Source organism: Hakea prostrata, chromosome 9, assembly GCF_041222555.1.
Source record: "Hakea prostrata isolate BN-2017 chromosome 9, UWA_Hpros_2, whole genome shotgun sequence".
Taxonomy (NCBI): Eukaryota; Viridiplantae; Streptophyta; class Magnoliopsida; order Proteales; family Proteaceae; genus Hakea; species Hakea prostrata.
The window spans coordinates 21,461,384-21,478,884 of NC_142608.1; the positions used below are offsets into that span (position 1 = coordinate 21,461,384).

At 38.9% G+C, this 17,501-nt stretch overlaps 2 protein-coding genes across 5 annotated transcripts; one reads left to right on the forward strand and one right to left on the reverse strand.

The window, feature by feature from the left end:
• Nucleotides 1-5,374: 5,374 nt before the first annotated feature.
• LOC149004992 (ras-related protein RABA1f-like) lies at nucleotides 5,375-10,967 on the forward strand. The gene is made up of 2 exons (XM_089167989.1): nucleotides 5,375-5,873; nucleotides 10,210-10,967. The coding sequence occupies exons 1-2, from the start codon at nucleotides 5,653-5,655 to the stop codon at nucleotides 10,640-10,642; spliced, it is 654 nt and encodes a 217-aa protein (XP_089024115.1). The 5' UTR covers nucleotides 5,375-5,652; the 3' UTR covers nucleotides 10,643-10,967.
• Nucleotides 10,968-11,947: 980 nt separating this feature from the next.
• On the reverse strand, nucleotides 11,948-15,254 carry LOC149004993 (uncharacterized). Of its 4 annotated transcripts, none has more exons than XM_089167986.1 (5): nucleotides 15,010-15,254; nucleotides 13,073-13,935; nucleotides 12,882-12,971; nucleotides 12,525-12,707; nucleotides 11,948-12,278 (listed from the first exon to the last, which is right to left on the reverse strand). In XM_089167986.1, exons 2-5 carry the CDS (start codon nucleotides 13,931-13,933, stop codon nucleotides 12,141-12,143), a joined length of 1,272 nt encoding a protein of 423 aa, XP_089024112.1. In that variant the 5' UTR covers nucleotides 13,934-13,935; nucleotides 15,010-15,254; the 3' UTR covers nucleotides 11,948-12,140. The 4 variants fall into 4 exon arrangements, with proteins under 4 accessions (XP_089024112.1, XP_089024111.1, XP_089024114.1 ...); XM_089167985.1 differs by having other exon boundaries at nucleotides 15,001-15,254; XM_089167988.1 differs by lacking the exon at nucleotides 15,010-15,254 and adding an exon at nucleotides 14,730-14,994.
• Between the last annotated feature and the right edge of the window lie 2,247 nt (nucleotides 15,255-17,501).

Consider the following 17,501-nt stretch of genomic DNA (forward strand, 5'->3'; position numbering starts at 1 on the left):
CCATCGACCAATCAATCGACCAATGCAGACGATAGCCTAAAAAAAACAGTTTTAAGATATAAAATCCGAATTTGGTGGTTCAAAAGGGTACTAATCAAGGGGTAAACTACATCAGTAGTATCCTAACATAAAGGGGACCTCAAAACACTAATCGAATCAAGCCATCAAGATCCAAATTAGGAAACAAAAAGTTACCATAATTAGATCAACCATGGATCTTGAAGAATTCAAGATAGAAATCAAAGACAAGAACAATAGGAGAATGGATCATTGCTTCAGATAAAGGTATCATGAAAAGCATACTTAGATCTTCTAGGAAATAGGCTTAAAAGCATAAATCTAAATAAGGAAACAAAACCTACCATATATGTAACTATCATGATTCATGAAGAAAACATGGTATGGTAGAAGAGAAACAACTAGAGATTGATAGATCATGGATCATGAAAAGAAAACACAGACAATTGACTACTAACATGATCAATATAGAAGATCCAAGGAGATCGAATTCAAATCAGAAGTTAAACAAAGACTAGATCATGGTTTGATCATGATTCCTTCAAAAGCTTGCAATGATCATGGTTAAGATCATTGTTTTAGCCATTAATCCTTAGGATGATCATGAGAGACAAGTCCAGAGATGTTTGCAACAGAGAATGCAGCATCTCCTCTCATGCCTCAACTCAAAAAGGAAAGAAAAACAGAGATGGAGGAGAAGAAGAGAGTGTAGACATACCTTTGATGCAAAAGGAAGAGTTTTGACGAAGATCCGTCAAGAAAATCACCAAGGATGCAAGGGAGATGACTTGCAGGGGTCTTTGGTTCGTTCCAAAGAGTTTGGAGGCAGCAAATACGAAGTAGACTCGAGATTGGACTTAAATAGAGCAAGCAAAACCTAATTGCCAAAGACAGCACTCATTGGTCGAGTGGATTGGTCGACTGGTCCAGTCGACCAATCAGTCGACTAGTCTAGTCGACCAATCAGTCGACCAATGCAGACAGCAATTCCAAAACAGGGAATTGAAGACCTAGATCACATCCAATCCTAAAGGGGTTTTGCACACATAACAAGTGACTTACCTAATAGGTAGAAATGCCTTCAAACCATGGTAGAGAGCACTCCAAGTCCATCAACTAATCCGATCTTCATCAAGATTCAGTTTCCATAAATAGAACTTCATCATCAACTCTCATGGATTCAAAGCCAGACACCAAGTCCTCCACTGGGATGGCCCAAAGCTGACTTCTTACTTTACTTCGGGTCACTGGACCTACAAATAACAAGGTTTCCGGGTCAAGGTTAGGGCTGGGTTTTACAACTACCACGGGTCGTTCGATCTCAATTCCCTTTTGATTCGGGTTTGATACAATGGGGACATCTTAGCCATACAACAAGACAAGTCCTAAGTATGTGATCCAATGACCCGGGAAAGTGTCGATGGGCATCTTCAGAGAACATCCCATACTATTCCCTCCGATGTCCAAGGACAAAAATGTCAAAAGGACATTCCCCAATCCCACATCATACTTATCCAATCACATTCTCAGTTCACCATATCATACATACATGATACATCATCATATTGAAAGATACGTCATAACATCACACGATTAAGCATATAATTAAATGACAATAATGAAATAGACATGATGGATAAAGTAATTAAACATGGTGCTACTGTCATAAGGTAACTACAGTAGTCATATGATGTCTAAGTACAACCTACTCAGACAAGAAAAGAAAGATTAGAAAAGAAATCGGGAAAATCGGAGGTTGAACGGATCAAATCGGCGAAACACACAATTCAGCAACTCATTGGCAGACTGACTCAGTTGACCAAATGAATAGTTCCCGAAGCCAAATAGTGATTTTTGGCTCAAAGTCGATCTTCCGAGGCTCGGATCGATCCGAAATTTGGAGGGATTCATTGTAACAGCATATGAACACTACATAACAAGAATTAGCATGATCCAATGGCCCAATTGAAAACCCCCAAATTGAGACCCTATGTTCTAAAGACAAGAATCATAGCATGACTTGAAATCAATGGAATTGCATTGGAATTGAATGAATTAGCTAGGGGAACTGATGGGCAATGGATTAGAATCATAAGCTAGCATAGAACATAGTCATTGCACACTACAAACCTCAGTTTAGAATAAGAACACATGAAGTTAAGAAGAAAATCAAAGTAATGCATATGCAAGGATTGAAATGAGAGCATAGCATCAATGGAAATAGAATGAGATCAATGATTAGCTAAGAGTGAACACTTGGAGTGATGGTTGCAAGGTTGCAGCATCAACTCCAAGGTTGTAACAGCAAGAAGAGAAAAGAAAAGGAGTAGAATAGAGAGTGAAAGTGATGAATCATACCTTGAATGTGCAAATGGAGACAAGAGACAATGATTGCAATGATTGGGGGCAAGAATCCTTCACAAACACCAAGAGAGTGCCTTGGGAAGCTCCACTCTCATTCTCAATGGCCTAAATGAGTATAATAGGGTTCAAAACACAAGAATCACTTTAATAGAGAGAGGAATATCCAAAAAGCATCTTATTCTCGGATTTGTACAACCATTGGTGTACAGCAAGCTTGAATCAGGGATTTGGAAGGCTATATGGGTCCGAATTGAGTTGGGTTTTCTCCTACAAATCAATAAACAAGTCTAGAGTAGAGAAATACATTTGAAACAAGACCGGAAGTGCAACAAGCACTTCAACTAAGCTTACCCTCTTCTAGGTGTAGTTTCTCACCGAACATTGACAGTGTATTCAAATAAGGGGCTTCACTGTCAATTTCCATGGGTTCCGAATCATACACCGAGTCTTCAACTATGAGGGCCCATAAGTCTCTTCTCCCACCAATCCGGGTCTTCGGACCTACAAACAACAAGGATCCGGGTTAGGGTTAGGGTTAGGATAGGGTTGGGTTTCACACTGCACCAGGCAAAGAAACAACAATTAGAATAATAACCAAAGGAAAAAGAAGAACAGGAATCAACAAACATAAAAGAGGTTAGAAGAATGATCGGGAATCTCATTGGGGGGTGAACCCTACATTTGGAGTATGGCCTCGTATTCCACAACGAGTCCGTGGATCTCTTGACATGCCTGGATGGACTTTATCTTTTGGACGGCGCTGTCTTCATCGGGAGATAGGGCCAAGTGCAATTCACCTGTGTGAACAAATCGTGGCGATTCCAGGCGATCGAGAAGTCCAAATCCTGGGGGGGCGCTCGGCAAAACAAAAACTGATGACGCCACCCTTTATGATTAGAAGGGCAAGTGCCCTCGGCAAGGACACTACACAACCACCACCACCCTAACTTTTGCTTAGGGCATTTGGAAAAGAAAACCCAACCAAGAGGGTTGAATTTGCTCAAATAGAAAAAATGAGAGAATGAAGGGAGAGAAGGAGTGAGTTTTAATTCAAAGCAAAGATCCAAGGCCAATAATGAAGCACCAACTATTCGGGAGAAGCATGCTCGGGCATATCTCCCAGTGATTGAGAATTTCAGAAAAAAGAGGAGAGAAAAAGGGAAACCGAACCCCACTCTTTAGGGTGTCGATGTAAATGAAGAATTCATCAGGAGGGTTGGAGTTAACCCTCTCATATGAATTCAAGACACGAAGCAGATAAGGGAAAGGAAGTGAAACTAATTAGAGAGGGGTTCTACCTCCTCAGGATGAATATGCGAAACAAAGAAACTAGGGCCATGAGAAGGCCTCTTAAACAATCGGGAACCTCCTACTATAGCTTGGGATGGGGCTTTTTGTTTTTGAGAAGCTAGTGAAGAGGACTTTTTCTTGCTCACCATTACATTCCCTGATGGTTCCCTCAGGACAGAACGAATGGAGGCCAACCAGCGGTCAGTGATCCTCTTGTTCCTATCATCCGACAGTTCAATTGACCCAAAAGGGCTGGCTTGGTTTGCTAAATTGTCTCCACCAATCATACGATCAATGGAGTCATCATCTGAGGTCCTTTCACTAGCCATTGTAGGATGAACTAACTAAGGAGGTACAAAGAATGAAGAAATTGGGGTTGTCTATGAACTACAGGAAAAGTCTCGAACGTAACAGAAAAGAAAGAGAAAAAACAAGAAGATTAGCTAAGGAAATGGCACTTACTTGTGGTGGAACAAAGGAGGAATTCTTCAACACTTGGAGCTTGAGAAGGTTAGAACTTGCAAACGAAGGCGAAATTCACAAAGACAGCAATAGGTCGCAAAAATAGTAAAGTGAAGAAGTGAAACGAAGAAGGAGAGGGTTTAGACAGACCTCATAAAATTTTTGGACGAGCAAGATTAATCTAAATCAACGGATGAAGGCGAACGACGATTTATGTTTCGCATCCAACAAACGAGATATGTTCATAATCGATAGCCAGAGATTGAAGACGGTTCGTGCAAAGGATCATAATGATAGCACATGCACATTCATGCCACGTGGTGTTTACAACACAAGTCACGAAAAGCTGAGGCGGCTTGGTGAATGTACCGTTGCGCAGTAAAGCAATAAAAACAACATTTCAAAAATGGGAGGACGTTTAACCTTTTGACCGGTGATTGTGATTAGGAAAAACAAGCCAAGCAATCGGTCTAGAGGGCTTCTCCCGATTGGACCGATTGCTTGGTGCGGGGGGGTTCATGATATAAAGAATAACCCTGAACCAAGTTCGACCAAGGTCGGGTCGATGACCTCGGTCTGGACTAGCTTGACGGTTGAACCATCAAGTAAGGAGAAGAGGAAGGAACCTCAACGGTTATAGAAGGAAACATGGTCCCTTGAAATTCGGGATACACGATCGTGCTATGAAAGGTAACTACCACTAACTCCAAAAGAAGGGTAAAATTCCTATGATCAGGCGGCCACAAAGGAAGGCCATGGATTGATCTAGGTCAAGGATGGGAGATAAATCCTATATAAACTAAATGTTAGCACACAATGAAGGTATCTTAATTGTTTTCCTCTAGTAATGTTATTCAATTAAGCTCTGCAACTACCCAGAATACTGTGGTGATCCATTGCTGACTTAACCTTTAGAGGTGGCTACCCGACCAAAACCACAGTTTTGGGAAGCATCACAACCAAACTGGAATCAAGCAGGTTCGGATTTGGATCTAATTCTAGAACCGTCTTGAATGTTAGACCAGATTTGGATTGCACCATCAGTGCTTAGGATCAAACTGAAACCAAAGCTAATATTCAAGACCAAACCGATTAACACCGTTAACTCGTTCTCACATCAGAACCAATAAAGCCAGATCGAACCAGTCCGAACCGACCGGTTGAAACCCCTAGGTTGTGATTAACCCGCCAAGTGCTAGACTTTGTCATGCCTCATGTCGCATCGTCTCCTGACTCCTCCTCGACGGGGCGGTGGTCGAGGTTCGTTTTTATTTTTGATATTTAATGCCATTTCGTGCTCTCACTCTCTCGCCGCTCTATCTTCATTCTCGTGCTTGCTCGTCTCTCTCCCTCGTTCTCGGCGTTGTGATCAAATTTCAAAATGTTGAGTTTCGCTGGGGCGAGGAGCGACACCTGTTAACTGAGTCGAATCGAACCCAATTTCTCTATCGGGAGGTTCTCGATATTTCTCTCGTTCTCTCTCAGGGAAGAATTGGATCCAATTAGATTTTAAATAAAATGTCGGTATATAGAGCGGAAGATGATTACGACTATTTGTTCAAAGTCGTTTTGATTGGAGATTCAGGAGTAGGGAAATCAAATCTCTTATCCAGATTCACTAGAAATGAGTTCAGCCTTGAATCAAAATCTACGATTGGTGTCGAATTCGCTACGCGGAGCATTCACGTTGATGATAAGGTCGTCAAAGCACAGATATGGGATACAGCTGGCCAGGAAAGGTTTGATCATCTCCTATTTTGTTTTCCTTCCCTGGATATTCATGCTATAGTGCTGCATTTTCTTTTCTTTCTTTCTTTCTTTTTTTTTTTTTTTTTTTTCGGTTTTAATTAATCGACATTCTGTCATTAGATCTCTATAGTTACCTCTGGTATGTGTTGTTTCATCCATGCTCGGATCGTGAGCCTTAGATTGTTAAGGTCTATCAGATCAGGGGCCTGAAGTTACGATTAATTGAAAATTGCTGAAGATTTTATTGTTGTATAATTGTCATTTTTCGATGTCAGAACAGAGCTGGATTAACCATTCTTTTTCGTTTTGCATTGGTCTTATTTTCTGAGATCTTCTTGTCAGAAGGGGGAGATAATCTAGATTCAGGTTACGTTTTCATTCCGTGACATTCCCTCTTCTTATGTTGTCAGTTTTAATGACTATTAGTTCGCTTTTGCCCTGGTAAGGCAGATCTGATGACTGAAACTGTATGTTGTGGAGAAGCGAAGTAGTTAAATGAAATCAATGCTGTTAAGATTCTGATTATAATGTAGTATTCCTTTGATATCGTCCATTAATCATATCAAGCAAGTTGTTTTGATTTCTATTGTATTAGTCAGAATTCGGGATCACAGTCTCAGTGGTTCACTTTGTACCGTAAAAGGCTACTGGGCGCTTGGTCCTTTTCTTCTTGCTGTTTTTGGACATTTATCGTTTTACAAAAATTTTAAAGAAGCACGTATGCATTGGTAACTTTGATTCTGAACATTGATCAGATTCTGTGGATGTTTCCTTTATTCATCTGTTAACCCTTCTGGTGGTCTACAAAATTGCATGTGGTTATAATTTTTTATGGTCTAGATTATGCCTTGAAAGTTGTCATATTTGTATCTACATGATGCTGATCACTTTATGGTGATGTGTTCGTTGAAATTATTTATAGTGGAATGCTACTTACCCCTGACACTTGTTATGATGATTCTTTTATTAATAATATTTATATTGTAATTCCACATGCACACCTGGAGCTGCATGATGCAGTTTCAGTTGGAAGAAGGAAAGATAAAGAAAATAAACTCTCTGCAGTTTGAGTTTGGTCTGGGTTGTTAGTAGAATTGCTTTAGACGTGGTTCTTCTAGGAGCTTGCTATGGTAGAGCTAGTTAGGATGGATATGTCTATTCAATATTTTTAATTACATATTCTTAGTTGCTTAGGTTGTTTAGACTGAATAGGTGACTCCATTGTAGCCCATGCCAGGGGTATTCCTGACAACCCCCCCCCCCCACCCACCCAAAATGCCATCCTTTTTTGTTTGGGTTTTTATTGTATTTTATTGAAGAATTTTAGTTAGTTAAGGATCGTCCAAGAAAACCCTTCTACTAGATAATTTTCGTTGGTTATGTTTTTTCTTGTTTTTTAAACAGGTAAGAGCAATGGCCTCCATATATTTGAATGAATGATAGCCTGACCTGTTACCTTAAGTTTGATAGGGACTCAGAGTTACTCTAATGATTTAGGTCCATTGTTGGTGATTCCAAGCAGGGATCAATAGTTTTGTTCTTAATCTGCAATTTTGATTCCTGGTGCAGGTAAATTATTTCTGTATCTCTGAATCAGACTGTAAGATAGTCCTGAAAATTTGGTATCTTATTCTCCCAGACAAATATAACTTTTACTGGAATTCTTGCCTTTTGGCCCATTGATATCCAGTTATCTGATTTCTGTAAAATCTGTTTCCTTCATCTTTTGATTCTGGAATTTCCTGTTGGTTTCTAAATTGCAGCTTTTAGCTGTAAAATCACTGATTCAAACCCAATTCTAGGGTTAGAGTTTCTAGAATAATTTCTTTAAACTTAAGGGTTTGATTAGAATCTTCCAACAAATAATGGTAAAATATTATGGGAAGGTTTTGGGATTTTTGTGGATCTCTAAGAATTAATGGGAAGATCCAAGAGGCAAGTTAAGAATTAACTAGTTTTATATGGGTGGGGTGTGGGTGATTAGGGTTTTGCCCAAATCTCTATGGGATGGTTTTGCAATATCCTAAATCACCCTAGGGTTAATGGGGAAGAGGAATGGGATAATTTGGATCACAATATGGGTTGGTTCTTGGACAAATAAGCAATCCCTAATTGATGGAAACTTTGGAGAAACAATTCAATTTGTGGGATGGGATAGGGATTGAAGATCTTAGACAACCTTTCTTTTCCTCTTTCTTTTTTTTCTTTCGTTCTCTTTCTTTTGGGCTGCCACCAAGGCTGGGGAGGGTCATAGGGGGTAGGGACAGGGGCTAAGGGAGTCACAGGGGGTGGGGGATGCTGCTGCTGTGATGTGGCAACAAGGGTGGGGGTGGGGGATGCTGTCATGCTGCTGCTGTGATGCGGCAGCAAGGGGTGGGGCCCGGGGGGGCCCCCGGGGCGGGGGGGGGCAGTGAAGGACTTGCAGTGGACTTAGGGGAGGTGGGAGAAGGGGAAGGGTACTACTGTAACCACAGAGAAATGAGAGGGAGAGGGTTGCAATGGTTGGGGAGGGGCTTCCTAGGGCTTGCGATGGGATTGGGAGGTGAGGGCACTGGATGGGATGCTGTCGCTTGTTAAGGCTGCTATGGTTGTCAATGGCTGCTGGGAATTGTTGGAAGGGTACTACTGTAACCACAGAGAAATGAGAGGGAGAGGGTTGCAATGGTTGGGGAGGGGCTTCCTAGGGCTTGCGATGGGATTGGGAGGTGAGGGCACTGGATGGGATGCTGTACTTGCTTGTTAAGGCTGCTATGGTTGTCAATGGCTGCTGGGAATTGTTGAAGGCTGTAGAGAGATGCTAGAACTTGAAGTAGCTTGAAGCAAAGTGCTGAATATTGAAGAAAGACTTGTTAAAAAACATCATGGCCCTCTCAACAAGAACCACAGTCCTCCACTCAGTAACTTTCCTTCAATAATCAGACTTAACGTACAACTTTACCAAAAAAAAAAAAAGACTTAACGTACAAGGAAATAGTAGACCTTATTTTATAGCCTACTAAAAGAACTTAACACTAATTGGGATTCCTTTATAGATTAGGATCCCACCACATTAATCACAACCATTGATATATATTAAAAGATCTAATGGACCCTAATTGACACATGCTGAAATAAAACTCTATGTGACTTAAAACTCTAATTAGCACATGCTAAATTCTATTTAATTAAAACTCTAATTGATTGTGCTAGACTAAGGACTCTTATTCAACTACTAACTCAAATTAAGACTTCTTAACAAAAGTGGACACTAAAATTAAAACTGAATTTCTGGAATTAATCCCAACAACTGAATAGGCTGAAAATGCCCAAAATACCCTCCTAGGGGTTTTGGAGGGACCTTGGGGACCCACTGTAGGATTCTGTGCGGGTTTCAATCTGTGTTCACATCAATCACATTACTGTTCCCTTAAGTACACCTTATTTGAGGCTGTCCATGCATTTGTGTGTGATTTTTTTGGAGCGGTGGGAAGTGGAATTGTATTATCATTTTGTCCATCCACAGCTTTCCTTATCCATGGTTACCTTCCTTTAGGCATGGCATGGCACTCAACATTGCTCTAGAATATAAGAGATATAATAATGTCTGCATGATCCATTTACTGGTTTTGCAATGAAATTTATTTTTATAAAAAAAAAATCAATGGATATATATTGCAGGCCACTCAATTTGAAGTTGCCAGCTTCTATGCCTTCTGTTTGATTGTACTAATTGTTCTTATGCAATTATCCGTCATCTCTTGAAATTTTAGGCAATAAACACATTTGGGTTTTGTGTTATGGATGATGATGAAATCATCATTTCACTACATTGATTCATGGTCTTCATTTCTGCCTCCGATATGCTTTTGTTATGTCTATTATTTTGTTTGGGTTACAAGTGGTGATGATTTTGGCCCACGGATGATTGAATTTTGATCTATATTCATCTTTAAGGAAACACACAATACATAGTATACACCTTAATAGTAGGACCAAATTCTTATGCCTGTCATTATTTGATAATATATCCTTTTGCCCTTAAACTTGTATTGCAATTGTGTGTTTTGCAAGTCATTCTCAGTAGGATGATTCTTTTTGGCCCCATTGCAAATGACATTTCTTTTTTATTTTCTTAAAATATCTGGCATATATTCTTTATTTGGATTTGTCCTTTGTATATCAACAACAGTTAGTGTACTATTTACCTGCTCTGTTACTTGTAACATTACTTCGTATTTCCCGTCCTCTATGTTGTTTCTCATGTAGATCTCGACATAAATTTGATGCCAGGTTGAATAGTAGTACACCCTAATAATTATGTGAGTCATTTCGATTTCTTTTACATAGATACCGTGCAATCACAAGTGCGTACTATCGAGGTGCTGTTGGTGCCCTTCTTGTCTATGATGTTACTCGACATGTTACTTTCGAGAATGTGGAGAGATGGTTGAAAGAGCTTAGGGACCATACAGATTCAAATATTGTGATTATGCTTGTGGGTAACAAGGCTGACTTGCGTCATCTTCGAGCTGTTTCTACTGAGGATGCCAAAGCCTTCGCCGAAAGAGAGAACAATTTCTTCATGGAAACATCTGCTCTGGAATCTCTGAACGTGGAAAATGCCTTCACAGAAGTTCTCACACAAATCTATCGTGTTGTTAGCAGGAAGGCTCTTGAAATTGGTGATGATCCTGCTGCATTGCCGAAGGGACAAACCATCACTGTTGGCGGCAAGGATGATGTGTCAGCTGTGAAGAAGGTTGGATGCTGCTCTACCTAACTGACCAAAGGAATGCAGATAAACTCCTAATTCTTAACATAATCCCACTACTACTCTGCTTCGAAACTCATCATTCTATGATGATTTGTGTGGTTCTTGGTCTGTACTTAAATTTGAGATTTGGGGCAACTTAACAACACAAAGAATGGTTCTCTCAAGTAAAACTTTACTGTTACACCATCATTGATGGTTAGACTTCTCTAGAGCTTGCAAGTTTAGGGATATTATATATAGAAAATTGTTGAGATTTGTGTAACTCTCTTTCCATCCAAAGCTGAAAATGGCAATTTCCTCTCATGCCTCCTTAAAGTTTTATCTTTGGAGTTGGTGTGGATACTGATGGTGAAGTAATTCGTTGGTTTCTTTCTGCTTTCAAATTACTATAGGGTGCTATTATATTCGGATAATCCGCGCCATGTCGCTGATCAAATAATTGGTTCACCACACCGTTGAAAATGGAAAAAAGAAATACATTAGTTTTTATAAATCCCTCTTTTTTTTTTTTTTTTTTTCTTTTTCATACCACACAAACTTCACACATAATGAGTTTCTTAGCTTGAAGATCGAAGAACCCAACCTTAAAAGTTATTTGTAGAGAGATTTGATTGCCATGGGAAATAAGAAATAACTCTGATCCAATCCCTGGGTTAGCTTCCAGATACAGAGCTCTCACTATCCTGCTTCAGGAACACTTCTCCACACCCTTCGATATGCCATGTGACCTCAAAGGAGGCCCAAAGTTTCAAAATTCATGGACAGGGTATGTATACCAAAACTCTCTCAGCTTAGGTTAAGGTCAGAGCCAGGAAAACTTTGGAAGTCCAACAATTAAAAGAATTGGAGAATGTTTTGAAAATAATGTTCAAAACACAGAAATGTGCCTAATGACTCAACCTGCCATATACTCTTGTCTGAGTTGCCAATTCCTTACAATCGACTTACTTACCTGGGTACAATAATATGAGTTGTTCCTTTAAAATATGCCATACAGAAAAGTTCTGTCTGATCCATCCCTTGCCCAAATAATAGTTAAGGCAGTTATTGAGAAGCAAAGAGACAACAGAAGCTTGTAACTGACAATAAAATAAGAATAAGATTGATCAAAGAAAGTCTCCTTTCGTTATTACTACTTAAAGTACAGTTCACCTTGTGAAACGCCTGAATGAAAATGGAATCAAATTTTATCAGAGAGGTTAACAGAAAGAAGGGGGGGGGGGGGGTCAGGATAGGATGAAAAGAGGAAGTTCCCAGCCAACACCTGAGCGAAAATTGAATCATATTTTACAACAGAGGTTAAGAGAGAGATAGAGAGGTGGGGGGGGGGGGGGGTTGGGGTTGGGATAGGATGGAAAGAGAAGTTCCCAACCCACACCTTAGCCCTATTGGTGGCCAAGGAAAAACATAGTTCAACTATGCATAAGGTATACACAGTAAAATACCAGTTCTTATAAACATGCAAATATTAGCAGTAAGAGGATTTCTTCCACCCTCCAATCCTTCATGATTCCTCAGGCAGAGCAGAAGTTTTGCAGATAGGGCATACATTCTTTACGCGCAACCACTTGCTTATGCAACTGGAGTGATATTCATGTCCACATCTAAGAGTTGCTATTTTCTCCATGTTTTTAAACTCCTCCTGTAAAACACCAAATCACCAAGCAACCATTAGTGACACCATTATCTGCTAGCATTTTTGGAGCTTCAAGGAAAGGGACAAATTACCAGGGAAAAGTAAAATGTTTCTCCATGAATCCAAAATGTTCCAGAATATATGAACATTTGAAATTTGAGATGTAGACAATCCCAATGCTAGAATTGTCACATCACCATTTTCTATGGTACAATATGAGATGGAAGAACTTGAAAAAGTATGATAAAATACCTGGCATATTACACAGGTCTCAGCTTCATCAGCTCCTTGATCTGTGCTTGTCGATGGCTCACCATCCAAATTGATCATGGGTGCAGGTCGCACATAATATCTCGTCTCAAGATTTCTAATAATTGTTTCTTTCCTCAACCCAGTTCTCACATTGCCAATCCGTTCCCCAAGGGCTAACAACTCCTGCAGTTGAGTTGAATGAACATAGCTAAATTGGTTTAGGTTTTTGATAATTCAATTAAAATAGCAAAATCTTAAGTGCATGTATGGCTACATTTGACTAACCTGGTTTAGGTTTTTGATAATTCAATTAAAATAGAAAAATCTTAAGTGCATATATGGCTACATTTGACTAACCTCATATGACATGTGATCTATATCCAACCTCATGTCCCTGTGATGGTCACGGAAATTCCCAACAACCGAGAACTCCAGCATGGCAACCTCCTACATATATGGCACAAAGAAGTCTGTGAGTTCACACAGATGGGTTGAATACAACAGCAAAACACCCATACCACGAATTTTCCACTCAATAACGAACTTACATCTTCAGGGAGAATTATCAAGTGTGGACGAAGACCAACTTCTTGTGACATCTGCTGCTGCAGGGCTCTCTGGTTAGGTTGAGATAGCCTGAAGCCAGTGGGTAGATGATGAGGCCTCTGATACCTAGAACCTGGCACTGTATCAACTTGAGGATGCCTAGAAGAACTTGGGGCCTCTGTATTCCTGCGATGAGAGGCATTGTTGGTAGGATGCCAGTATGAAGATGCTGGTACTTGAGGATGGAAACTGAAATTATGAACTTGGAGGCCTTGCACTTGGGTAGGTGGGACATGATGATGATGATGACCACGGGGCTGCTGCAGGCTCTGCTGATGTGGAATGGAAGGAGGATAAAAAGGAACTGCAGAATTTGCACTACTAGTGATCTCTTGGTATCCCTGTTCACCCATGGTACCAATCTCCAGAGAGCTTCCAGCAACACTTGCAGCACCACTTAAATGATTGTTCCTTTCATTTTCACCCAAATTCACTCCAATAATCCCATGGTTGCTTGAAGAATGTAAATGCTCAGTACGGCCACGGTTTAATTGTACAGGGAACATTCTACTACGAGAAGGCACCATATAGGGATCATAAAAGTTTGATACAGGAATACCAAAATCAGGGTTTGCAATAGGATGATGTTGCTGCAGACCATTATATTGGGGCCAATTAAATATACCATTGTCAATATTACTGGTGTTTCCAGAGGCAGATAAAACAGGATAGATATTAGTGCGTGGTATATCAGCAACGTTCCCCATAAAATAACATGGCTCAGGATGCAGAGGCGGCTGGGCTTGTTGATGATTTTCCATTTCAAACATTTGAGTTGTGCACAGCATGTTTCTTTGTACCATATCTGTGTTTGGATAATTAAAGTTAGAGATAATTGCAATGAAAGTGAGTTATTATTGTACACAACAGGAAATGACTAAAATAGAATTACTCAATTCTACTATAACTAGCTCAAACAAAATATAGAAATAAGAATGATAGAAACAATAGCAATAGTATAAATCAGTTTTGGATGATGTTCCCCAACTTAATTTAGAACTGAAAGATTCCACATGGGATTTATATAACCTAAATGCATGCACCCAGACTCTGGGAAAGCTACAAATAGGAAGCCTACCCAAAGATCAGAATGAGGTTGAGCATTTAGCATCTAGAGTTTCCCAACAACAACAAAAAAAAAGAAATCACTTTTCATTGAAGAACCTCTTTCATAAGACAAAAGAATGCCATAATCCACCAGAAGAACTATTAAACTAAAGGTTTGAAAGCACCCATGTAATTTCATTAAGTATTCTTCAACAAAGCAAACATATTAGAGGACACCAAACCAAAGAGATTAGAAGAAATATTAAACTAAAGGTTTGAAAGCATCTTGCAATTTCATTAAGTATTGAAAGCTTCACCAAAGCAAGCAGATTAGAGGACACCGACTGATACAAGATGGAGATACACAAATTCTTAAGCAAAACTACAATAAACATGGGCAAATAATGTTTTCCAGTAAAACCGTCAGAAACTTATTATTTCTCCTGAATGCTCAGAAAACGTCTAAAGCAGATAAAACCGGGAGGGAAAAGAAAGAAAGAAAACGCGACCTGATAAACCTTTTGGCTTTCACCGATCAGAAAAATAACTAACCTATTTGCTATCGAAAGTGACGAGAAGGAAAATAAATGACCCAACTCAAAGAAAAGGGCTTCAGCGATATCCAACGGAGAGCGTACAAAACTCAATCAATTGCAGACCAACAGAACGACAAGAACAACAACAAAAAGGGGGTTGATGATAAACTAAAAAAGAAAAAAATTCAGAGGAAAAGAAACAGAGAAAGAACCCTAGAAAATAAAACAATCCAAGAAACCCAATCAGAAAAACGAAGAAGAAGAAGAAGAAGAATGAGGAAATTAACCTACTAAACCTGATCAGACGCGCAGAAATTCTTTGTCCGGACGGCTTCTTAATAACGTTCATATCAATTTTCGATTCCTTAAATGCTTATTTCCGAAATAAACCCAACGGTCAAATACGAGAGAGAATAAATCAAAAACTAAACGTTTAGAAAATAGAAGGTTTAAACGGGTTTGGGTTTGAAAATAGAAGTTTCCCTTTCTTCTCTAATTCTTTTTTTTTTCTTTCTTTTCTTTTTTTCTTTTTCAAAACAGAAGGTTTCAGGCATTAGAGAGTGAAAACTGTGTAGTCTTTCGGTTTAATGTACCGTGCACGTGTAAACAAGAACACTTGAACCTGTGACCCCTTTTTTTTTTGGTCAACACCTGTGACCTCTTAGTAAGAAGTGATGGTATTATCAATTGAGCTACACTTCTATGGTAACTTAAATTTTGATCATGAACCGACTTTTCGTATTAGCTAATAAAACATGATCGGGTGCGGGTGGTGTGGGGAAGGTGAGAGGTTAGTGTTGAAAAGACTATTTTAGTCATTACATAATTCAACGTGGGAGTAATATTAGAAATTTATAAATAAGAACTAATTGAAACTATAACAATGTTAGTAAGAGGTCTGCCTAATAAATTAGATAATCCAGAGAGTGGCATTAATTAAGGTGCACTGATATTTTTTGTTTTTTTTGATAGTAGTGCTTTTTTAATACTAGAAATAAATGACATCCGCAAGGTAGAACCCAAGACCTCTCCACTAAGAAGTATGGATCTTTACCACTCAACCAACCAGTGGCGGAGCTAGGATTGAATGTTGGAGGGCCAAATATACGTGGGCCAATGATGGTGGGTCCCACAATTATAAGTAAATTATAAAAAATATATTAAAACAAAGAAGGACTAAAATTGTGGGAGAAAAACTTTAAAAAATCTTAAAATTTAAATTGCTATTAGTAGGAATCGAAACTTTATGAGAAAGTTTAAGGATTCAAAAATAAAATTAATTAATTACGATTAGATATGATAAAATTGATGGCTGAAATCCTAAACGAGTTTTAAATTTCCATTAATAGGAAATGAAATTCTAGGAAAAAAAATTTAGGATTAAAAAAAAATCAATGATTATGATTAGATGATAAAATCAATGGCTGAAATCTAACGAGATTTAAATTGCTATTAGTAGAATAAAAAAATTAGGAGAAAGAAAGAACAACGGAAAAAATATTATACTTTATGAAAAAGAATACTAGAAAAATCGTGAGTGTGTGAGAGAGAGAGGAGATAATTTGAGAGAGAGAGAGTGAATACCTGATAAATGTGAGATCGGGAGTTTTGATTTCGACACATTGTAACACAAGTCTATTTTATTCTTATATCTCTTTTCATTAGGAATTTTCAAATAAATGGCAAATAAGCAAGCTCTCAAAATTTACGGCAAATAAGTAAGATCCTTGGCGGTTTTGATCATCATCATGATAATGTTGGCGTTTTTAACGTATTTTTTTTTTATTTTTATTGGTAAGAGTTTTTAACGTAACTTACGTTAAATAATTGAAATAAAGCCAGTTTCTTGAATTTCGTACTTGATCATGGGTTGTTGGAATGCCTTATTTATTTTAGAGCAAATTGCACTGACACCCCCAAAATAGAGGCTTTAAAGCATTGACACCTCACTTTATGTTTGAAAAACACAAACACCCCATTCATTAAACACACTAGTCCATTCTATAGTAAAACCGTTAACCCGTTGTTTATTTTTCTTTAGTTCCAAAAATACCATTACCAAAATAACTTAAGAAAAAAAATAAGCCATTAGATGGATGACACATGTTTTATTATAATCCTATGTTCATTATTCTTCCAACCAACGCTTACCATGCTTTCACCCCAATATATTCTCTCTCCTCACTCGCCTCTCCTCTGCTTCACCCTCCACCTTCGGCTCCGGCAGCCCCCAGCGACGCCGCTACCACCATTACTGCCTCCTTCTTCCTCTTCGTAGAACAGAGCATACGGGATGAAACAAATCAAACCTTGGGTGTGTTTCTAAGTTGGACTTCGTTTGATTTTTGCTCCTTGAAGTTCTCCATCAGGTTCAATTCATTTAAGCTTTTTTCGATTTCGCCCTGCAAATTCAAAATCCTCTCTAGCAGCTCTTCCTTGAAATCGATTTTATCTCCAAGCATGTATGTTCTGTCTATCTGTCAGTCATAAAAGTAAACACTGGAATTGATTTGTGGGGAAACCCCCCCCCCCCAAAAAAAAAAAAAAAAAAAAAAAAGAAGAAGAAGGAAACCTAGAAGCAGGCGAATCCTAAAGAATGAAAAACAACAAGATTTGATCGATTGAAACCTTGCTAATCTTGAAAATGACTGATCTAAGCAAGAATGGCGATCGAAAACATAGCTGATTTCTCACAGATAGTCTTCTCCGTTCAGAATCATGAACAATCTCTTGATCACGCACGAACGGATAGTCTAGAATCGCCGGAGATCGTCTGTGAAACCCGGCC